Genomic DNA, 25,341 nt, shown 5'->3' on the forward strand with positions numbered 1-25,341 from the left:
GAATGATCACCAATTGTTCTTAAAGGAAAATGTAAATGACAAGGACAGAAGAAAGAAATTAGTACCTACACAGGTCATATTTAATAGAGTCTTTAGATTTACTGATTTGTGCCAAACTGAAAACATATATCCATATTAAAAATTAAAGTACACCTAACTTCACAAACTGAATCAAAGTATTCTTAAACATTATCCTAGCTTTAGTAAAAAAATGCAGAAACAATTTAAAAACATTAAGATTTGTTTGTATTACGTCTTTTGGATCTGTATTTGTAGGCTTTGCGCTTGATATGTTATTTGTACAAGGTATTGTGATATAAATACAAATTACAAAAAGCTATCACTTAGTCTAAATAATTAACTGCTAGCAATAAAGACGCTAAAAGTGAGGTACTGTTCATTTTTATTGAATATTAAGGTAAATATTTCACATTAATACAGGCTACATAAAGTAGAGCCACTATACGACATGAAATTTACTCTTGTTTTAACCCTTTTTAGTATGTAAACAATTATACATGTATTTACCACTCTAAAACATCTGGATTAATTCACATAATTATCTAGTTCTCGGCTGCATACAAGCAGTTTACAGTACTGTTTAGCCAGCAGCACAAGAATAGTCTGTCCCAAATCTTAAGTCAAAATGGCTAAACTAACCAGAGAACCGAACCTGCTATGCAGGCGATCACTTTGTTCATAGACAGTGGTAAATCAATTAAGTTCATGCATAACAGCCCACAGAATTTCAGTTAGGCACATCAGAAAAGTTTTGTCCTGTTAATTTCTTCCCAGATCAATTTAGTTTCAATCTCAGAAAGACACCTCAGGAATTTGTGGGCATGCTTGCGTCTTCTAGTTGACATGGTTCAGATGCACATTGCCAATATGTGGCGCCCAGGTTCCAGGCCACACCTGCAATTAAGAATTAAAACTGTATATTTAACAGATCTATAATATAGCTAATTACAAGTAGACCAATAATCCATGTAAATGTTTTCAATGTCTTAATAGATAGGAGAGGTAATAAAGGAAAATTATTAAATCATTCAACAGACAAGTACAGTTGTGTGCTTATTTAGTAATTTTAATAGCCTTTATTCTCTTAAAATATTTTCTTAAATTCCCCTTTTAAAATATTCTTTTTCTTTTAATATGCTAGAGTTTTTGCTTTGTTATTACTTTCACCATTGAAACCAATTTATACTACATTCTTTGAATGTTTACTGCTAATATATAATGCAGTGCAATTGATTGCTTCTTAATGTCAGCAAATGTCATAGGGACAATAATGCAATAAAACTGAAATTAACCACAAACGTGGTTAGATTATAAACAAATTATACATACATTATGGCAAATAGTATCTCAAATAACAAGTTCCAGATTTGTGAAACAATAGCTCAAATTATACAGCTTGAAAACATTTTAATTAACCCAAGACTAAGCAAACGCAAATTACAACTTTTGCACAGTGGTTTATGAAATTGAGTTCATGTGTTGAAATGCAACCACATGAGTAACAAAAAGTAGCCTCAGGAAATTTACTAAATACAGGTTAAAAAATGTTAGGGATTGCTTTCATCTAAAAAGCTTTATCCGCACAACTCCAAATGGCAGTTATGTGCCCAGTTTGCAGCCATTTTGGGTTTTCAACATGGGAAGTTTGTCAGTCTAAAATAGCTCAATATAGAGCAGTTAAGAGGCTATCATGGAGAAGAGCGAAAATGAGCTTTGGCGTAGTGGAATTGGAGAAATATCTACAGTGTATCATAGCACAAATCCATTGCATTATGCTCACTATTGACATTTTTTTTTGTTCTCACCTGCTGGGGGTCAGCATTCTCGGAGGAGTTTGTGACAACTTTTATCATAGGATTCCAGGCAGGATCTGTAGCATGAAGTCCATTATAAAGAGGTGCCCCTGGGCCATCAGCCAACTGTGGATGTGGAGGGATCATGGCATTCCCATACATGGAAAGTGGCAAGCCCTGCTAAAAAAATAATAGTTTGAAGTTTCACAAAATAGCCAAGAGATTTTTTCCAAGTTACTTTTATGTGATGATATATCTTTTGAAAGGCTGCTGTCCAAAAGTTGTTCCCCATTTAACTAACAGTTCATTCATTTGAACGCAGGTAGAAAATTAAGATGGAGCTTTACTGATGAATGACAACTAAGGCTAACCCAGAATGTTAAATCACTTGGCATTCAGACTGAAGTAGCTGGATCCAGCATTGGCTTAGTGGGAGAAACCAGTAGATGGTTTCACTCTGACTGATGGCCTGTGGCTTGTGGTATGCCACCTAACGTTGTGGTGGGTATGTTGTTGTTTATCATCTATATTAATGATTTAATAATGTAATGAACTTGATCAGCAAATTTGTGGATGACACCAAGGTTGAGGGTGAAGTGCACAGCAAGGAAGGCTAAGAAGCTTGCAGCATAATTTGACCAGGTGGAAAAATGGGCTGATGGAACTTAATGCAGACAAGTGTCAGGTCAAGAGGGGGCATAGTTTTAAGGTGCTTCGAAATAGGTACTGAATGGATGTCAGGGGCAAGTTTTTCCGCACAGAAAATGTTGGGTGTGTGGAATGCCTGCTAGCAGCAGTGGTGGAAGCAGATACAATAGGGTCTTTTGAGAGCCTCTTAGATAGGTACATGGAGCTTAGAAAAATAGAGGGCTACGCGCTAGGGAAATTCTAGGCAGTCTCTAGAGTACGTGACATGGTCGGCACAACATTGTGGGCCGAAAGGCCTGCAATGTGCTGTAAATTCCTATGTTTTATGTAATGCACTTTGGGAGAAAAAAACCAGGTTAAGGCTTTTACAATGAATGGCTGGGCTCTAGAACCAAGGGACATGGGAATACAGATCTACAATTTCTTGAAAGAGGCACACAGACAGCTCTTACACATTGGTTTTCATAAATCAGGGCTTGAGCACATTTCAAGTTTATTGTCATTATGTATACTACCAAACAAGACAATGTTCCTCCAAACCAAGGTGCATAATACTGTACATATAACTCACACACAAAGTAGTATTAGCACAAATAAAAAGGTGCATATATGATACAAGTTAAAAAGTAAACAGTATAACACTACTAGCTCTTAATACGTGGCGAGTCCTGGGTGGTGGCATGGAGTTCTTATGGTCTTGGAGAAAGAAGCTGCTTCCCATCTTTAACAGTGCTTGAACAAATACTATAATACCTCCTGCCTGTGGTAGGGATCAAAGAGATTGTTGGATGGACAATGCTAAAGGCCTGTGTACACAGCACTTCTGATAAATCTCTAACGGGTGGGAGTGAGACCCTGATGATCCTTCTCAGCAGTTCTCACAATCCTCTGTAGGGCCTTTCAGTCAGATGCCTTGCAATTCCATACCAGACGGTGATGCAGCTGGTCAGGAGACTCACAGGAGTTGGGATGCTATACTGAAATTGCACAAGACGTTGTTAAAGCTGAATTTAGGGAGTATTGCGTACATTTCTGGTCACCTATGTACAGGAAAGACATCAATAAGCTTGAAAGAGTGCAGAGAAAATTTACAATATTGTTGCTGGGACTTGAGGATCTGAGTTAGCAGGGAAGGTTAAATAGGTTAGGATTTTATTACCTGGTGTGCAAGAGAATGAGGGGAGATCTCAGAGGTATACAAAATTATGAGGGGTTAGGGTGAATGCAGTTGGCTTTTCCCACTCAGTGAGGATAGAGCTAGAGGTCATAGGTTTATTCGTGCAAATTCTGAGGGGGTAACTTCTTCACTTAGAGGGTTGTGCGAATGTTGAATGAGCTGTCAGTGAAAGCAGCAGGTGCAGATTCAATTGTAAAGCCTAAAAGAAGTTTGGATAGATACATGGGTGGGAGATATAGAGGGATATGGTCTGGATGCAGGCAGATGGGATGGGGTTGAACATCAGGTCAGCATGGACTGGATGGCCAAAGGGCCTGTTTCTATGCTGTATTACTCTGATAATAAGGATAGTTCTTAAAACCAGCTCTAAAATACACAACTTATTTAATTTTACAAAGTTCCAAATGTTTCCAGTTAAGAAATAACAACCAAAAAGTATTTGTATGAAAAGCAGATTTTGTACTGATTACTTATCACAAGCTCCTCACAACCAACTAAAGTAGGAATACTTCTATGCTTGGCATTAAATCAAATTTGAACATTACATTTGAAGATAGGAAGGAACTTATTTCCATTTTCAGAAAATTTTAAAGCTTTCATTGTAGCAATACACATTCTAATTACATAGGTCAGGCAACATCTGTGGAATAGAAATTCAGATGAAAAGCAGACAACCTGGTTTTGAATGTTCAACTTTTTGTCGGTTATATAGCAAGAAAATGAGTCCTGAATCCATACAAATCACATACTAGTCCCATTTTATTCTCCCCATGTTTTCATCAAATCTCACCGGATTCTACGCTTTACATGTGAGCTAGGGACAATTTATAGTGACTGATTACCTAGTAACCCATTCTTTGCTGGGATAAACTGGAGCATCTGGAAGAAGCCAAGAATCAAGCAACTGGAGGTTCAGTATTATCATTTAAAGTAAAATTGGATAGGTATATGGATAGGAATGGAGGATTATGGGCTGAGTGCGGGCCAGTGGGACTAGGCGAGTGTAAGCGTCAGCACGGACTAGAAGGGCCAGGATGGCCTGTTTCCGTGCCGTAATTGTTATATGGTTATATATGGAGGCATATGCAAACAGTTAACTGGAAAATGATTATACACACTGTGAATAGCCTTTCAAGATTAAGAAAAGGCTTGAGTTAAGTGAAAGTATCTATTTCCCTGTTCACTGCAGCAGCCATGCTATTTATACGGTTATCCTGTTCATTTAGTCATACAGCACAGACCAAGCCCATCACATACATGCAAACCAATCCAATGACCAGTACTTGGTCCATTGCCAACTATGCCTTGTAATTGAATTGAATTGACTTTATTACTTACATCCTTCACATAGGTGAGCAGTAAAAATCTTTTACTGTCTAAATGTGCAATGTGCAATTTATATTAATTTGTAATAAATAGTATGTACAACAGGACAGTCAATATAATACAGAAATCTGATGGACTGGTGAAAGAAGCTGTCCCAGAGCCTGATGACTCTGGTTTTTGTTCTGTGGTACCGTTTCCTGAATGGTAGCAGCTGGAACAATTTGTGGTTGGGGTGACTCAGGTCCCGAATGATCCTTAGCCCACCTCCCACTTTTTTTTAAAAAAAACACACCTGTCTTTGTAAATGTCCTGAATAGAAGTTCACATCTACAGATGCGCTGGACATCAATCAAATATTCTGCCAGGTCCTTACATGTTACAAGAGTTGCTGCTCCCACTGCCTTTTCAGGCAGTGTTCCAGATTCCACACTGGAGTGCCCACCTAGTTGGCACCTTTTCCCCTCATGAGCATATAACTACACTATTTGTCAAAACTTGAAAATCTCAGAAAATATCTTCCTTTTTTCTTCACAATCGCACAGAAACTGTGATTTCAAATACATTCTATACTTGTCTATTCTCCAGACTTTCTTAACCCCTCTATACGCATAAATATTCCCATCCATGGTCATAATATCCAATAAGTTATAGTGTCATCATACAACACATTCACAAACAAGGCCATCATTGACAAGTTCTACCTTTCTAACATACTTCATACTTCCCTTCCATTCTTTTAAGTTGTATATTACACTCCAAGTAAAAATTTGATAAACTTTGGGTTAAAAATTAAGAATCAACTTAAAAGATAACACTATAAGGCAATCAAACCTACATGAAACATTGAGCAAAAGATAAACCAAACTCAGGATGAAGTCACTACATTGATGAAGGAATACAGTAAGGTATGCAGAGAGTGGATTCTTGTCTAGAATTAAATATAAAAAATTATTTATGGTGCTGGTAAAATGCAGAGATTAGATAAGTGTGCAGCAAAAGGAAGCCTAACTTTCTTAAAATGTTGCAAACTTCTTGAAAAGAATTAAGGTTAAGTTTTTAAGACATTGGAAAATATAAAAATGGACCATGTTAAATTTAGCAATGAACAATTGGTTATGTTCCGTTAATGACATAATTACGCAGATATTACAAGACTCCAGGGCCATAGTGCAAGAAAGTGGCACAGGTAAAATTCCATTTATGATCTTATTGACTGGTGAAACAGCCACGAGCTAAGTAACTTCATCCTACTTCAATTTCTTCTGCACTTGAATATTTATATAGTAGCAATCATAATTTAGATTCCTTCTTAAAAGAATTTCTCCACCTTGTTCAGACCCCTCAATCAGGTTGCTTCTCACTTCGAAATTCCAAGAGATTTAAGCCATACCTGCCCAACATTTCATCAACACTACACACCCTTTCTAGATAATAGTTCATAAATAAGTTGCTGAAGTTTCCAATACATTAACAATCTTCCTTGAATGAGAATAATACAGCACATTGCACCAATGCCCAGTTAATTGAAGCATAAACTCCCTACTTTAGAATTCAATTCCACTACACAACAAATAACATTAACTTTCCAAATTACTTGCTGTACATGCATGCTAGCCATTTGTGAATACTATATGATACTCAGATGCCTCTACATCTGAGACCTCTGGAATCATTCTCCACTTAGATAATGTTTATTACTCGATAACAGCGACAATTAAAACAAAAACAAACCATAAGAAAATGGATGAGTCTCAAAAAGGGGATTAAAGAAATTGTAGGTACATTGAATGATGATTTTTAAACCACTATTTACAGCAGGGGAGTTAACAGGGTGTGAGATGTTCCTAGAAAACAATTAGTGAATAAGGAACTCATCAAAGGAAAATAACACAAATAAATAACCCCATGAATTTTAGGGAGGTAAACAAGAACACAAGACTCCTTACTATAATCTTGTAACTCTTTTCCTAGCCGGGAAACATTCTAATCCATTAGAAAAGTGTGCAGGTCACTCTTCTAATTCAAGAAAAGTGATAAAGGGAAGCCAATGAATTATAGACCAGTAACATAAGATATCTTGTCAGGAAAGCCTGACCCATAAAGCATTGAAGGATGGCTTGACAGAATAATCTGAAAATTCAGCTAATCAGAGAAAGCCAAATTCAGTTTGTAAAAGCTGTCATGGTGAATGGGTCCAACTGAAATGCTGGAGGTGAACAACGTAACACAAAGGAAAATGTTATATGAACTTCCAGAACACATTTTCAAAACCCTTTCTTAAATACTCTAAGTTGAACCTCCTGGAACTGAAGACATATTAGATTAGGAAACAGACCCAAGTTGCTGAACGAGGTGGGGAGATGCAAGATGCATAGGTAAGATGTGGCCTATAAGTAACCACATTTAGGGTCAAAATAATTGATTTTTTAAATTTATGAGATTAAAAAAGATTTAAAAAATCTTCCGAATTTATAAAGCAAGGAATAGCTGAGATCCTGGCAGGTCTATGTGCACTATTCATTACATTAAGGAAAGATACAAAGACGCCAAAACTCCAAATTGTAGCTTTTATATTTAGAGAATCAATATAGAATGGCAAAGCAACCAGGATGAAAATAGGGGCTGTAGAAGGATGAACAACTGAACCATGACACATTGGTTCAGGGAACCATGAGGAGGCAGAAAGAAAAATGTAGTTGTAACTAGGCTTCGTACAGTCAGGAGAATAGATACAATTCTCTGCCACAAGGATCGCGAGTCCCAAAGGCTGTGTTCTCTGCCTGGTACCCGTGTTCAAGACATCTCATGACTGCAAAGGAATTTGGAGTGGGAGGGGATTGATCCAGTTGTTACAGACTATTTGGGTACCAAAGACACAAGAATAAGTAAGGAGGTTCTGCTGAGAGAGTTTGAGCAGCTAGGGACTAAAATAAAATGCAGAATCAAGGTGTTAATAATTCTGGACTGTTACCAGAGGAAAATGCAAATTGGCATAGGGTTAATAAGATCAGAGATTAAATTTATGATTCAAAGGTTGGTGAGGCAGAAGTGGTTTGAATTCATGGAACAGTGGTACAAGTACTAGAGAAGAAAGGAGCTGTTCCAAATGGGAACAGAGCACCCAATGGTATCAGAGTCCTTGCAAATCATCTAACTAGGGCTGTGATTAGGGCCATCATTTAAATAACGGGTTGGGTTCAACAGCTCAGAAAAGTACAGATAAAATAAAAGGGAAGGAGAGGTCATTGAACTCTCCACAATAAGAAATAAGACAATGTTTAGAAAGGGATAAGAATTTAACACCAGGCAACATGGAGACAAAATTGAAAAGTAGGGTGGTGAATATAGAAGTGAAGGTGTTACATTTGACTGTAATCAGTGCAAATAAAATTTGGCAAATATGATGTGGGCATCACTGAGCCATGGTTGAAAGATCACAGCTGGGAGCTTAACATCCAAGAATACACATCATACTGAAAGGGCATACAGGTAGTCAGGGTAGGTGGTGGCTTTGTTAGAAAAAAAAATTATAATAAAATAACTCTAATGCTGTGGCTATGGCATCATCGGTAGACCAGTACTGTCGTCAGATGAATTGTAAGGGATTCAGTGTGGGTGATAGTATGCTACAGATGTAGTCTTTAACCAGCCTCTCAAAGAATTTGCTTATAATTAAGGTGAGTGTTACAGGGTGCTTATTGTTTAGGCATGCTACTTTGGTTTTCTGAGGTATAGGGACAATGATGGACGATTTGAAACAGGAGGGCACTACACACTGGGAGAGGGAGATTAAAAATGTCCATAAAAACGCCAGCCAGTTGTTCCGCACACACTTTGAGGACACGCCCTGGGATGCCGTCCGGTTCCACTGCCTTGTGGCTGTTGGCACGTTGGAATGTTCTACATAGCTCAGTTTCCAAGATGACCAAAGAGCAGGTCTTGCCGGCGACACGAGTTCAGTCTTACCAACCTCGAATTGAGCATAAAAAACATCTAGCTCATTTGGGAACAATACAGCAATGCTGGCTGTACTGCTGCGTTTCCTCTTGAAGTCCAGGATGGTGTGCCGTCCTTGCTGGATTTTGTCCATGTTGCCATTTTGCAACCTTGATGGCTCTACATAAATCATAGTGGCATCTCTTGAGCTTCTATTGGTCTCCAGAGGCAAAGGCATTATCCCTTGTGCTAAGAGCAACATGCACTGAACTACTTATCCAAGGCTTCCGGTTTTAGTAGACCTACACCGAATTTTTGGGAACAATGTCTTCAATGCACTTCCGAATGAAGCTTGTGGCCACTTCCCTGTATTTGGAGATGTTCTTAGCTCAAAATACCCCCTAAGTGACGCTATCAAAGTAGTCTTGGAACATTGACCAAAACCAAGACATCAGCTCTTCTTCCTCATCTCTGGTGACACTTCCTCGGTAATGCCAGTGTGGTGAATGAACCTTCCATGGTTCATGTGAGCAGGGGGTCTCAGTGGAAGAAAGGTGGCACGTTATGACTGAACACCATCTTTCCAATGTTCAAAAGAGTCAGTTGATCTTCCAACTTCTTGTAAGAGAAGTACAGAAAGAGATTTGGTTGCAGAACAGGCTGGACTGACAGCTTAATATTCTGGGGTTCCGTTCTAAATGCAACAGAGTAGGAGGGATGAAGGGGGATGGGTGGTGTTACTAGTCAGGGAAAATATCACGGCAGCGCTCAGTCAGGACAGACTGGAAAACTCGCCTAGTGAGGTTTTATGGGTGGAACTGGGGAATAAAAAGAGGAATGACCGTGTTAATGAGGTTATATTATAGACGAGAGGAGCAAATTTATAGAGAGATTGTAGACTGTTGCTAGAAACACAAGATTGCTATAGTAGTTGATTTTTAACTTTCTACATATTGACTGGACTCAAAGGACTAGATGGGATAGAATTCGTCAGTCAGGAAAATTTCCTTAATCAGTACTTAGAAGTCCCAACAAGAGAGTGTGCTTGGATCTATTAGGAAATGAGACAGGTCAGATGACAGAAGTTCGTATATGGGAACACTTTGCATCTAGTGATCACAATGCCATCAGTTTCAAAGTAAATAGGGAGAAAAGGTCAGGTCTGCAGGTTGAGATTCGAAATTGGAGAAAGGCCAATTTTGATGGCATCAGAAAGAATCTGCCAAATGTGGATAGGGACAGGCTGTTTTCTGGCAAAGGTGGACAGTCCGCCCTCCTCATCCGTGGGGGATTGGTTCTGGGAACCCCGCGGATACCAAAAAACGCGGGTGCTCAAGTTGGTGGACGTTGGGACCCGGCGGCGCTCCAGAGCTTATTTAATCTGTCTCAGTGCCATGGACTTCAGGACACGGTGGAACTTGGGACCTGCCGCCCGCAGTGTTTCTGTTCCAGAAAATTATCATGATTGAAAATAAAGTGGAAATAATAAAGCGATCGGAAAGAGGTGAAACACCATCGGTCATTGGAAAAGCATTAGGCTACAGTCGGTCAACAACCGGAACAATTTTAAAGGATAAAGTGAGAATAATGGAGCACGTGAAGGCCCTGCCTGAATGAAAGCTACAATTATTACTAAGCAACGCAGTGGTTTAATTATTGAAAGGCATACGTTTCTTAAGTGTTTTATATACATAGAAAGGTAAAATACATACTATGTACTAAGACAAACGTTTGACTAACTGACGTTAAATAATACCGGATGTACCTGTTCCGACTTAGAGAACTTCCGGTTTTTCTTTCGATTCCCGATCCGCAGTAACCTATGCACATCCTCCCGTTTACTTTAAATCATCTCTAAATTACTTGTAATACCTAATACAATGTAAATGCTATGTAAATAGTTGTTATACGGTATTGTTTAGGGAATAATGACAAGAAAAAAAGTCTGTACATGCTCGGACAACAAGTGCTGGAGAGAGCATTTCCAGGTTTTCCCGATCCGCAGTTGGTTGAATCTGCACATGCGGAACCCGTGGATAAGGAGGGCCGACTGTACTTCATATAAGTGAGAGGCCTTCAAAAGTGAAATTTTGAGAGTACAAAGCTTGTAAGTACCTGTAAGAATAAAAGTTAAAGGTAACAGGTGTAGGGAACCTTACTTTGAGAGATAATGAGGCACTGGTTAATAAACAAAAAGGTGCATAGCAGGTATAGGCAGGTACCAACAAATGGGGTACTTATGAGTATAAGAAATGTAAGAGAACACTTAAGAAATCAGGAGGGCTAAAAGAAAGCATGAGGTTGCCTTAGCAGATAAGGTGAAGGAGAATCCTAAGAGATATGCAGGTATGTTAAGAGCAAACGGACTGCAAGGGGCAAAATCAGTCCTCTGGAAGATAAGAATGGTATTCTATGTGTGGAGCCAAAAGAGATGGAAGAAATCTTAAATGAATTTTGCTAAACAACAGAGGTCATGCACCCAATACAGATTAGAAGAGGTGCTGTTTGCTGTCTTGAGGCAAATTAGGGTGGATAAATCCCCAGGGCCTGCCTAGGCATTCACTCAGACCCTGTGGGAGCCATGCAGAAATGGCCGGGGCCCTAGCAGAGACATTTAAATCATCCTTAGTGACAGGTGAGCTACCAGAGAATTGGAGGTTGGCTAATGTTGATCCACTGATTATAAAGGCTCTAAAGATAAACCAGGAAATCAGAACTGGTGAGCTTGGCATCAGTAGTAGGAAGTTATTGGAAGGTATTCTAAGGGACCAGATAGATGAGTATTTGGATAGATTGGAACTATGCACAGGGCTCCAGTCAAAGAAGCAATCATTTACTACCACTCTGGCTTCTCCCATAAAGCCAATGTCTAATCCGATTTACTACATCATCTTGAATGCATCCTTCAAGGAAGTTACCAGGAAAGATGATGAAAGCAGGGCAGTGAATGTTGAGGTCATGGATTTTAGCAAAGACATTTGACAAGGTTCTGCATGGGAAGTTGGTCAGTCGCTTTGCATTTAAAAGGAAGTAGTAAACTAGATTAGACGTTGGCTTTGCGAGAGAAGCCAGAGTGGTCGTAAATGACTGCCTCTCTGACCAGAGCCCTGTGACGAGTGGAATGCCACAGGAATCGGGTCCATTGCTGTCTATAACCTACATCATTGAACTGGATAATAAAGTGGTTAACTGAATCAGCAAATTTGTGGATGACACCAAGATTGGGGAGGGGGAGAGGGTGTTGTGGACAGTGAGGAAGACTATCATGACTTGCAGCGGGATCGGAACCAGCTGGAAAAATGGGCCGAGAAAAGACGGATGGAAGTTAATGCAGACAAGTGTGAGGTCTTGCACTTCATGGGACCAACCAGGTAGGTCTTACAGAGTTAAGGGCATTGAGGTGTGTGGTAGAACAAAGGGATCTGGGAATATAGGTGCACAATTAATTGAAAGTGGTGTCAGATTTAGAGTGTCGTAAAGAAATGTTTTGGCACATTGGCCTTCATAAATCGAAGTATTGAGTACAGGAGATGGGATGTTATGTTCAAGTTGCATAAGACATTGGTGAGGCCCAATTTGGAATACTGTGTGCAGTTTTGGTCACCTACCTACAGGAAAGATGTAAATAAGGTTGAAAGAGTACAGAGAAAATTTACAAGGATGTTGCTGGGTCTCGAGAACCTGCATTTCAAGGAAAGATTGAACAGGTTAGAACTTTATTCCTTGGAACGCAGAAGATTGAGAGGAGATTTGTTAGAGTTATACAAAATTATGATGTGTATAGATAGGGTAAATGCAAGCAGGCTTTTTCACCGAGATTGGGTGAGACTACAACTAGAAGTCATGGGTTAAGGGTGAAAGGTGAAAAGTTTAAGTGGAACAAGAGGGGAAACTTCTTCAGAGGGCCACAAGAATGTGAAATGAGCTACCAGCACAAGTGGTGTGTGAGAGCTCAATTCTGGGCCCCATATCTAAAGGATGCACTGGCATTGGAGAGAATTCAGAGGCATATATGAATGTTACAGGGAATGAAAGGGTTAATGTACGAGGAGCATTTGATGGCTATGGGACTATACTCATTAGAGCGTAGAAAAAATGAGGGGAGTTTTCATTGAAACCTACTGGATATTGAAAGGTCTAGAGTAGATGTGGAGCAGTTATTTCCAATAGTGGGAGAGTTTAGGAACAGAGAGCATAGTTGTAGAATAAAAGGACATCCCTTTAGAACAGAGATGAGGAAGAACTTCATTAGCTGGAGGATGGTGAATTTATGGAATACAGTGCCACAGTTGGCCCTGGAGGCGAAGTTACTGGATATACTTAAAATGGAGGTTAATAGGTTCTTGATTAGTAAGGTCATCAAAATTTATAGGGAGGGAGGATTGATTCAGGACAATGGAGTTTTGAGGGAAAATAAAATCAACTATGATTGAATTGTACAGCAGACTCAATCAGCCATGATTGAATTGTACAGCAGACTCAATCAGCCAAATTATTTAATTCTGCTCCTATGTTTTATGGATTCAATAAACTGTTTGAGGCACACTTTATAACACTGTGATAGTATTGGAGGGAAGGCAAAAATCTATGCAAACACTTATACACAGTTAAATAAGGATAGATTATATAAACTTGGGTTAAATTTCCTGGAATTTAGAAGATTTGATCAAAGAATTAGCAACCTCGATGAAAAGAAACAACTTCCACTATGTGATCTTTACTATCTCATATTTTTGATCCTATTACCGTAGATGCCGGATTATAAGCCGCTACTTTTTTCCCACGCTTTGAACAGCTTTGAACACTGCGGCCTTTACTACGGTGCGGCTAATGCATGGTTTTTTTTCATGCCGCCAAAAACATTTTGCCTCGTAACAGTAGACCAATAAAATTGATGAGTAGTTCACAGAGGTCCAATGAAATTGTACGATAAATCAAGCGCACTTTCACAATTAAATTATTGTAAATCAGTCATTTGTACTCACCCTCATCAACATGGAAAACACTCGAAGAAAAGCATTGTGCTGCCTTTATGGCAGTTATTTAGTTTATAATATTTTCGCTTAGTAATTCATTTGTTAGTATTTTCTAGTTAAAGTTAGAAGTGTTTTAAGTATATTTGTTTTCTGTACTACATCCCGGGATGCTATGACGTCACATCCGGTTTCGCCACGTCTTGTGGGGAAATACCGGTTTGCGATAAACGGAAAGGTGGGGGCGAGCGCATTAGACCCGCGCGAGAACGCTGCTTTTAAGTTAAAGGCAATCAATAACTTTTCCTGGTAGGCTGCAGTATATATTTTTTTACCAGTCGTTAGGAGATATTGGAATGTTGTTCGTGCACTGTTCAGTAAAAAAGTATACGCAACGTAATTTGTGTGTTACCGATACGTATGTATATTTAAAAGTAGCCGTGTTACAGGCACGGTTCGAAAAAAAGCATTTGCAATATGTATTTGTTTATGTTACCATACGGATTTAATTAAAAGTTAAAAAATCATCACGTGTAATATCTTTCTGTGTAAATATCTCATATTACAACGTGGGACACCTGTGGCTTAAAATCCGGTGCGGCTTGTACAAGTACAAAATTGATTTTCTTTCTAAAATTAGAGCCTGCGGCTTTTAATCAGGTGCGCTCTGTAGTACGGAATCTACGGTACTTTACTTGGTCTGTTTTTCTGAGCTACATTTCCCCCAAGTGCCTCAAGATGATTCTCAACTTGAAATGAGATTGAAATGATGCAGCAGATATTGTTAAAAAATATCCTGTTCAGTTTAACGGCAACACAAATGAATCTGCAGATGCTGGAAATAAATAAAAACACAAAATGCTGGCAGAACTCAGCAGGCCAGACAGCATCTATGGGAGGAGGTAGTGATGACGTTTCAGGCCGAAACCCTTCATCAGGAGTGAATGAAGGGTTTCGGCCCAAAACGTCATCACTACCTCCTCCCATAGATGCTGTCTGGCCTGCTGAGTTCTGCCAGCATTTTGGGTTTCTGTTCAGTTTAATAACTGCTTATGTACCTATGCAAAGTATATACATCAAAATTAACCACTGAGTAACAATATGGCAAACTGCTTGGACTAAGACAAACATCGGTGGTTGCCTTTATCCAAAGTACTATTGTATAACTATCAAACTACCATGAGTTTTTCATCCACTTTAAAATTACAATAAGTCATGTTGTCGTAATACGTGTATTGTTGCACTATGGTATCAAGCCCCATGAAAGTCTGTAATAAAATTGGAATGTGTAGATTATGTCACATTAATTGGGGGGAATTGCAATTTAATCACTCACTGGATTCTGGTACTATCCTCTCAGGGCTTCCTGATATTCACAGTATACTTAAAATAATTAAATTTGACTAACCTTGTTATAATCCATGAAATTGCTTGGCACTGGCTGATGGAATGTGTTTGAAGGTGCCACAATTCCAGTATCATCTCTTTCCAATGACTGATGTTGAGAAAATGAAGCTGGGTCTGAAATAGACTGATGCATTAAATGACCACCCATCACACCTTGGGACCAGCCAGATATTCCGTCTAGAAGAGAAATACACCAATTGCATGAGTTTGTACTTTCTACCTCAGACCTTTTACCTCAAATACCTACAATCTTTTTCATATGGCAACTACTAATCCTCACCTGAATTATTGCTAACACCAAAGGACCAGATCCCTCCTTGTCCTACAGGTGTTGTCAGGTTACCACCCATCATGGTGGAAAGTGGTGTCATGGAGCCAGTCTGCCTAATGCGAGCTGATCTCTCGGTTCCAATAGGAGGTGGTACCTTCCGATCCTGGTTTGCATTACTTGATTTTGGTTGGCCCAAGGAAGGAGGTGCAGAAGCAGCAGATAAGGGTGAAGAGGCTCCAGAAGAAACCGATGGAGGGGATTCACCTACATGGAAATTTCAAACAAAAAAATTAGTCAACAATTTGTAAAACATTACACAGTACATTTCTGTTCAACTGCAATGCTCTGCAATATTTTGCAACTATGAATTTTGAACCATGTCCACTAAAATCTCACTCAAAATAAATTAACTTTGAATACAAGCTATATGCCAATTACTTTTAACAAGTTAAAAAGTAGATTATTGCGAAGTTGATACAGAATCTTATTATCTATTCTAAAACAATTAAAAATATTTAATAAACAAGCAGTCCTAGAGATATAAAGCCACATCTTTTGTTTTTTTAAGTTTATACATTTTACTTCAGCTGTCAAAATGTTGCAAAAAAAGGGGAGAATTGGACAGAACAACCTTTGTAAATACAAAAATAGATTCTGAAATGAACAAATTATTTAAAAGCTCTGGCATAAATCTTTTCTGGTACTTGTTCCTTAAACATAATCTGTCAGTTATTCATTTTAAAACCATTGCAATTTTGTTTTGACCAACTTGAGCATTAAACTTAAATATTAGGAGAAATTAACCCATCTTTAATCACCAAGTCTTTAAAATTAATTTACTAAAGCTGGAGGTCAATGCCTAATGTATCCACCTTCAGACAAGAGCTTCAGAAGCAGCAGGGGACTACAAACCCTCAAGTGTTGGTAATCTAAGTAATTTATGGCAAGATGATATTCATGTCAAAGTAGAAAATGTTATTTTACCCACAGTCCTCAATCATCACAGAACACTTGAAAATACAAGGAAATTTCACTGCCTCAACTCCTCCTTTAATTTTACCTTGAGCTTTCTTTCTCAAAAGCAATAATGAGACACTGAAGCAAAAGGGTGGAAGTGTGGAAGGAGTAGCTAATTATAAGTACTTATAACAATTTGCGCTGCAATTCTACCTTCTTTCAAAAAGAGAAGACATCAGCAAATTTGTTTCACTTTGGCACAAAATATTCCTGGGAAGCACCTTGGAATATGGTGACTGCATTAAAAGCATCAGATGTGCAATTATCTGACTATCAACCTTAAGCCACAGTGAATCTTAACAGTTGCCTCCCCCAAGTTCAACTACTAATGGAGATTGAGAAAACATTTCAAGTCAAATCAACAGAATAGCTACCACTTGTTACCATCCTCAAAGCTGGAGATACAGAAAATGTGCAAGAACATTTAAAAGATGGGCACTCATACGTGTTAAACTGCTCTACATCTTACTGATATTGAAAACTCAGTTTTACACATTTGTCCAAAAGTAGATTTAGTTAGATGAGACATCTACTATTACAGAAACAATAAATGATAAAGAAATAATTTACTACTTGTCGATGAGTTTAATTTTCATTCTATATAGAGAGATTCCAGCTTGTAAAGTTATCAAAGGCACCAAGATGAATTGTCTTGGCACTTTATGTAATTCAGGTATAGCAAGTATCAATGTAGAATTTTAAGTTTATCTTATTATGCGGTGTCTTCAAATGTAATTATTTAGAGATAATGTGAATTTAATTAGCTTTACATACAATTTTTTTTTAAACTATCGTCCCAAAATCTCTCAGGCCTAATGTACAGTTTTGGTGTTGCACCTTTTTCTGTAATTTGTTTTGCTAAGCTAGCATCACAATTATCTAACTATACTTTGCAGATTGGACTCTGGAAGTTTTTACAAGTGCAAATAATGACTATTGGATCCTAGACTGTATAGCTTCCCATGCCCAAAATCACCACTAAAATAAAGAAAGGATCAGCTTGTACATACATGTAGCTGGAGCAGTTGTTGAACTCCAAGGGTGTGGGGAAAAATGTTGTCTGCTGAAGCTAGGAGCAGGCATTCCTACAGGGGCTGGTCCTTGTACATACACCTGACTTCCAGCCATACTTGGAGCAAAACTCGTCATTGGGGTGGAAGAGGAAGAAATGGCATTGCCTGATGGGTCCATAGCAGACATTCCTTCAAAGACATTTTTAAAAAAGCACATGTAATGGAATTACTTGAGAAATGCACATCATAAAAAGTGACTTATCTATAACTTGCACATTTCTCTTTAATAAAGGGGATAATAATTAAAATTACAAGTGTGTACTTAAATTCTCACTGCAAAAAAAGTAGAGAAAAATATTTGTAGTCTTACCAAAAAATTTAAAATAAACAAAAAGGGCTGATTAAAAATAGCCATGTTAAGAGAGATTTTGCCTAGAAGAGAGATTTTGCCTAGAACAGATGAGCTTCAGTGACATGGCACAAATGTACTTTGCCTCAAAGCTTCTGCTCCCTCAAGAAAAATCATAATTCTGTCCAATAAGGAAGCTGACTGTTGATCACATTTTGTTCCATGATTCTATTAGATCATAGCTGAGCCATCCCAACCTCCATTTATATTTGCTCAAGGAGCCTTAATAATCAAAAAAGTCTGTCCATCTCATAGTTGATTAACTTAAACCTGCCATCCACTTCATTTCAAGAAAGAAGGCTCTTTTGCGGGAAGGGAAGGAGGGGGTTCTTCACATTTTATTTCCTCCTGAATAGCCTAATTTCAATTTTAATAGTTTGTTTACTTAGGTTTACATCATTCCTCAGCATTCCAAAATCAACAGATTGCAAACCCAGTTTCAGTAGCTTTCCCTTATTAGAAATCTCAAGCTCTAATCTATGGCCAACTTAAAAACCAGACATTGCCCAGATGTAGGCCAAGCTACAGTAAGATAACATGGTTAAGCAAGTCCCAAGAAAACTCAGCACTCCCACTGACAACTGGAACAATACTGTCCTAAATCATTCATTCAGGAGGACCTAGGTTGATACAGAAACCACAAAGAGTCACTAGATTCCAGGCTGAGGTACACTAGCAAGTCTGAAGGTCTGACTATACTCCAGCCCCCATTAGTGAATGGACCAAATGCCACTGAAGGAAGGCTTGTGAGCCGTGTAATAATTCTTCACCCACATTACTGTTATGCACCAATAGCTGACCTTGGTTGTTTTGCCTTTCAAATACTGAAATGGTAGTTGGCAAATGTTAAACCCAGGAAGCATTCTGATGAATTTGTATGGTATTCCTTCAAAAGGTTGAGGGGTCAGAATTTTAAGCCACGGAGTTTCCAAGTTATTTTCTATGTATAAATGTATTCGGGATCTTTTCAGTTTGTCTAATACTGAATGAATCCAAGCAATTAAAACCTCCTTTAAAACCACACATTTAAATTTGAATGTCACTATTAATTTTTACATTTTTCTTCACACCACAGTACCAACCACTTCTATACACACACACACACAACCCTGCAACCACAAGTGATTGCAAAAGCATATTACCAAAAGTGAAGCACGTTTCTTGAGCAGCAAAATAAAATTCATTTAAATTTTAGTTACTGAATTGATGCTGAATTTCAATATGTATTGCTGTAAAGTATTTCAGCGTGCCCTTAACCTTCTGCTCCATCCTCACGCTGATAGTCAACTTTTGTGAGGAAAGTGATAAATTAATGAACTTTGCAACTTAATGGTCCAGTTTTGATATTGTTTAACAATAGCAAACAAATTATCAAAGACTACAATCAACAGACCATCTGCTGGGTTCTTGTTACTAGCACTATCAATGAACAATTCTTCAAGTATTGGGATTATACCTTCCTGAGCAAGATATTAAGAATCACACAAAATGTAAACAAGTCCATTTCCATAAGGGTTACTGGTGTAGCGTGGGGAATTAGCCCTCGATGATCCTATATCATTGAATTTATGGCACAAGACAATCAAAGGTGGTGAGGTTGAAAAGCAAATAGAACGTAGTTACAGTGTAGGAAGCTAATTGACTAAACATCACAATATTACAATTGTTAGATAATGGAGTTCATAAAAGTTGTTTTAAGTAAGCATCCTCAAAACAAGGGTAAAAGAGGTAATATATAGGTATATAATTTGTTCATCTCACCTGTTGGGCTTGAAGTCACTCTTTGCGAAGGTGGCCGGAAACCAGGAGCCTTGGAATTATCATGGGGAAGCACTCCATCTAACTGTCCAAGAACAGAACTGCTCATGTAGTTAGAATGTCCACTGAATGTTGGGTCTTGGGTTGGCCGTGAAGGCAGTGGACAACTTCCCCACACGTGATTTGCTGACATCTGGGTATTGTCAAAGAAACTGTTGAAAGGGCTGAAGAGTGCCGCTGAGCCAAAATTTGGGGGTAAGGATTTGCTTCCTGGGTTTGCATGAATCTGCGAAACATTCAGCATGCCAAGTGCAGATGAAAGCTGCATAGAAGGTACACCATGCTGCTTCATTGGATCTTGAGTAGAAACCATCGGAACTGGGTTTGGGACAAAAACAGATTGTGGCTCTTGCTGAACCAGGGGATAGAAAGGAGCACCAGGTTGAATTCTGTGTGATACTTGAGGAGAGACTGCAGCTAACTGAGGTAAAGTGTTGTTGGTCTGAACATTAGGGCAAGCTGACATAGTCACAGGGCGAGTAGATGCTAGGCTGCTTGGGACCACTAATCCAGGATCTGGATTTGAAATATAAGGCTTCGGCAAAGTGGGTCGAATATCTGAGGAGCTACGGCTTGGAATTTGTGGCAGAATGCTGGGAAGTGATGAAGTTGGTTGTATTCCTATAGCTCCAGAACTACTGCTGATTGAAGAGCTGCTGCAGACATTTGAAAGTGCGCATTGGCTCCCTGCTGGTTGATCTGCGGTGGTCACCTCTTCCTTTGACGTGGAAGTGGCAAATGATTCATTCTTAGTCAACGATATAGACTGTTGAGAAGGCTGTGGAGCGAGTGGTGGTGGTGGCGGCGGCGGAGTAGGTGGTTGCCCATTGCTCACTGATACAGTTGAACTTGTAGGCAGTGGACAAGAACTGCTCGTCACAGCTGAAGTTACAGTTATCATGGTGTTAGTTTTATTGACCGAGGTGAAAAGTTGTTTTCTAGCAGATGGAGTTGGACTGCTTGTTACACACAGAGACTGGGTAGTGAAAGTTGGAGAACTCACAGCCACAGAAGGTGAGTTGATTGAAGCTGAACTTCCACTCTCAGCGTGAGCAGCGCTGCCAGCCTGGTTTGTGAGACGAGCCGTATTATGTTTTGGTGAACTATTGGCACTTCCAGGACTTACAGGTCTTACTGGGAATGGACCCCAAGTATTTGGCGATGGAGAGAAGGTTCCTCCAAAATGTGCCATGGGTAATCGTGGGTGCCGAATCTGCTGGATGGTTTGTGCAGCAAGCAAAGCATGTGCTAACTGTGGATGTGAATATGCCAAAGGAAGTGAAACTGAAAATGTAGGACGCATGTTGTTTGATACGATATTTTTACCAGATTTGTTAATGGATTGTAATGATGTGGATGATGGTGTAGCCAGAGAAGATGTTGAAGATGACGACATCATTGAAACGGTTATTCTGTTTCCTGCAGTTGTAGTGCTAGCTGTACTGGTGGCAGCTGTAGACCCCATTCTTGTGTTGGCCATGACACTTTTGATATGATTCCGGGGAATCAAATCCTCCAGTTCCTTTGCAGGATCCTGAATTAGTGCATTAATCAGCTGCACTGCATGTCTCGTTGATTCTGTGCCTCCTCTGTAAAAAGTAAAAATTAAATCTCATCATAAGAGAGTTTGTTTGAGATTCCTCTGATATTTTGTTTGCAGCTAACTAAGACTCTGAATACTGACCCAATTCATTGGTTAAGAAAGAAAAAGGAAAATAACAGGAAACTATTGGCCAGTTAGTCTGACCAGTAATTGGAAATACTGGAATAGTAGGAAAGTACTGGAATAGATATTAGTTGAACATTCAGAAACAGACTATCAAGATGGATCATTGTGATTTTGAACGGGAAATCACGTTTGATAAGTATGCAAGAACTCTTAAGAATATTACAGAAAGGATAAAGAGGATCCAGTAAATGTGGAGCTCTTGATGGCCCAGAAGGCATTCAATATGGCATGTAAAAGTTTCCTGTATCAGATCAGAGTGAACATGGTTGGGGTTAATGCAAAATAATTGGAATTAAGGTGTTATTTCTAATCTGTCAAAACCTAACTAGTGGGCAAACAGATCAGTGTTAAAACCTGAGTATTTGTGGTTTATATAACTAATGTGGATGAAGGAACTTGGTGCAAAGGTCACATATGCTGATAATACAAGGTGGTTTGCAAACTGTGTTGCACATGCAGAGGGCACAAAGGGATATAGATGCTTTAAGTGAGAGGGCAGGTTGGCAAATAAAATTAAGGTAATGTCATTTAAGAGGAAATAAGAAGGAATTTCATCTCTGAAAAATGTCAGAAAATCCACTGGTCAAGGTTGACCAAAGATTTTGTATCCTGGCTGCCCACATGCTACTCCAGCCAGTACAATATGGAAAACAAGCAGCAAGCTCTCCAAAAGGCCATGAATCTTCATAATTCTTTAATCCAATGAGCTATGAGTTAGTTACTAAACATATTCAAGGCAGGACAATGGATGTTTAGAGAGCATGGATGACACAAGGTATCAAGAAAGAACAGGAAAAATGTTGTTGAGACCCAAGTTGGATAAACCTGACCTTCCTAGATAATGCAGCTTCATCCCTGTTCCTTGTATTTCATTCTAAATCAAATGAAAATCAATGGCAGCCTAATAAACTCACTATGAGTGCCCCTTAAACAAAATACCAATATTTAATGGACTTTAGATCTGAGATTTATTGAGTATGATGCTGACAATAAAACGGAAAAGATGTGTAGGCTTTTGTGATCTCAATTATTTTATAATACATGACAACTTATGGATCTGGATAAAATAAATTTTCCAGATTCCAAAAGTAGTAATTAATTTATGATAAAAATACCAAAACATCATTTTATGCAATGGAATCAATTTAACTGTAGTTACATACAAGGAGGCCTAAATGTTTGCCTAGGGGGGAAAATAATCAACATTTGCTATCAAATAATAATCACTACATTAAGTCAATCTTGAGTTTTTGTGAATTAATGTGGTTATTTCTTTCATATCTGGAAAAGCTGATTCCATAATTAGTTTTCAGGATCAAAACTATCATGCAATCAATTCCTACATAATACCTCCCCACTACCACTTTAGCTAAAATTGTTTGAAAGAAACTTAAGACAACTTATTAAATAGAATTCTACTTGAAGAAAGCACACTTTTCACAAGAGGACTTGAATGGGCAAATCTCACATACAAGACATTAAGTGATCAAATATGAAAATTTCAGATTTACTGTCTTCAGCAACGTGCATGTAATTAAAATCAAAATTAATACTGACATGTTCATTCAATTTGAGTGTAGCTGACTGAACTATGAACTTTAAGTATACTTGTTCCAACTGTAATTGACATCTCATGAATTTCCTCAAAATTCTGTAGTAATTTGAGAGGGCACGTTTCACTTGTAGCCAAAATTGAAATGGATCCAGGAATTATTGGAGCCACTAAAACCTCATTACTGATTTCAGAAAAAACTTCATTATCCATAGTGTTATGAGAATGATGAATCTCAACATGGGATAATTGAGGGACATAGCAGACAGGAATTCAAGGAAAGCATGAGTTAAGAGTTAGAGAAGTTCTTCCTGCAGAAGTACAAGCATGGATCTGTTGGACAACTGTGCCCACAATACCCAGTAACATATATAAATCTGAACTCTGTGTTCATATATCACTTAAATATGAGCCTCCAAACAAAGCAGAAAAATAAGGCTTGGTGGTTACAGTGAAAGAAAATAAATTCGGGGACCAGACAATTCCTCACTGGGGAAAAATATGGAAGTATTTAAACTATTTTTAAAGACCTTTGTAGTTTTACTACAAAGATAATTTCTATCAGAGGTTTGTGTACTTAACTGAGTTTTAAGCATTCCAGCTGACTAGGAGTATGAAGAGCAAACAAAGCAAGGAATTTCAGTGATCAACTTAAATGTCATAAGATCTTTGCAGGTTTCTTCCAGCTTGACTATTGCCACAAGCAAAGAGCCTCATCTTATTTTCAGCTTTCATCAATTCTAGTTAAAGATCCATTACCTTATCGTGATCATTCTTTCTCCATTTTTGTCTTTTTGCTTGTCAACATCAATGTGTGCACCAGTAACATCTTGGATAGCAGTTATATTACATCCCCCTCTTCCCATTATCCTTGATACAACCGATGCAGGCACAGATAATTTCTTTGACCTGGTTAAAGCAACTCTATATAAAAATCATAAAATTCTCAATATATATCATTTCAAGTTTGCATTTTCACATACAATCCCCACCCCCTCCCCCAAAAAGTACATTATATGCTGCAATGTGGCCTTTGTTAACATATCACAAGCAAGCATTCCTCACATATAAACTTCCATAAATATGAGAAGATTACTTTCGTACAGAAGCTTTGTCACTCATTATTCTCATTTAATGTAATCAGAATTTTAATCCCAAGTCAGGGAATTAGAAACAAATTTGAAACATCTTTAATGATGACCAGTTATTTAAAGACCAAGCAGTGAGCATGAACCGCAGTGCCCTATATGCTAAATACCATGCAATTGTTAAGCCATCAGAGAGCATCTCATAATATAACTGCAGGCAAAAAAAACCTTCCAAAAATATAGTGGCTTCTAATAACTTTAATTTTAGCTAAAAAAAGAAAAAAAACAGTAGTCCATCAACAAATCTGATTACATGGTAGGGATGCCAAAATTATACTGTGCATTCCAGTATTTATTAGTTTCATTTGGAAAAAAAATCTTTGCTCCCTTTATGGGATTATGGAAAGTAGAATTTTCAAATATCTAACAACCTAGTCAAATTAAATTTTAATTGCAGATTTCAACCATGTTTAAGAAATTGTTGCAATAGTTTTGATTGAACCACCTTACATCAGAGAATGAGGGAAGATTTGATAGATGTATATAAAATTATGAAGGGTAAATGCAAACAGGCTTTTTCCCGAGGTTGAGTAAGATTAGACTAGAGGACATGGGTTAAGGGTGAAAGGTGAAATATTTAAGAGAAACCTGAAGTGAACGAGGGACATGATCACTTCAAGGGTGGGGCAAGTATGTATCAAGCTGCAAGAGGAAGAGGTCGATGCGAGTTAAGACAGCATTTAAGAAAAATTTGGATAAGTACACGGATGGGAAGGCTATAGTCCAGGCACAGTACAATGGGACTAGGCAGAATAACAGTTCAGCATGGACTAGATGGGCTGAAGTGCAGTCACTAAACATTTAAATAAGTGATTGCAGAATGCAAAGATGTACTTTCAATAGTCAATTTATGAACTTTGTAAAACGTATTTTTGAGGTAAAACTACAGAAACATTGTTTTTGCTTTAATGTGAATGGCATACCACTCTACAAACTTTACTGAAATACCAAAAATATATTGCACCCAATCCTTTAAATATCAAAATTTACCTTAACAAAACATTTCACACAAATACATTCAATTTTTTTTTAAATCAAGGTATGATTAAATCAGGATCTCTCATTGTTCTTGCTCCAGTTACTAATTTCCCCTTTATAGTTAA

General features: G+C 38.2%; 1 protein-coding gene across 12 annotated transcripts in view; it reads right to left on the bottom strand.

The window, feature by feature from the left end:
• Positions 1–386: 386 nt before the first annotated feature.
• ankhd1 (ankyrin repeat and KH domain containing 1) overlaps positions 387–25,341 on the bottom strand; it is a 139,961-nt gene continuing 115,006 nt past the window's right edge. For 5 of the 12 annotated variants that reach the window (XM_073067534.1, XM_073067538.1, XM_073067536.1 and 2 more), the window contains 7 exons: positions 23,850–24,014; positions 19,753–21,398; positions 17,580–17,771; positions 15,562–15,816; positions 15,283–15,458; positions 1,827–1,994; positions 387–915 (listed from right to left, as the gene is read on the bottom strand). In XM_073067534.1, coding sequence (XP_072923635.1) covers positions 856–915; positions 1,827–1,994; positions 15,283–15,458; positions 15,562–15,816; positions 17,580–17,771; positions 19,753–21,398; positions 23,850–24,014 — 2,662 coding nt within the window. In that variant the 3' untranslated portion in view covers positions 387–855. The remainder of the gene's footprint in view (positions 916–1,826; positions 1,995–15,282; positions 15,459–15,561; positions 15,817–17,579; positions 17,772–19,752; positions 21,399–23,849; positions 24,015–25,341) is intronic. The other 7 variants (XM_073067537.1, XM_073067532.1, XM_073067541.1 and 4 more) reach the window with 4 other exon arrangements.

This window comes from Hemitrygon akajei, chromosome 15 (genome assembly GCF_048418815.1).
Source record: "Hemitrygon akajei chromosome 15, sHemAka1.3, whole genome shotgun sequence".
Taxonomy (NCBI): Eukaryota; Metazoa; Chordata; class Chondrichthyes; order Myliobatiformes; family Dasyatidae; genus Hemitrygon; species Hemitrygon akajei.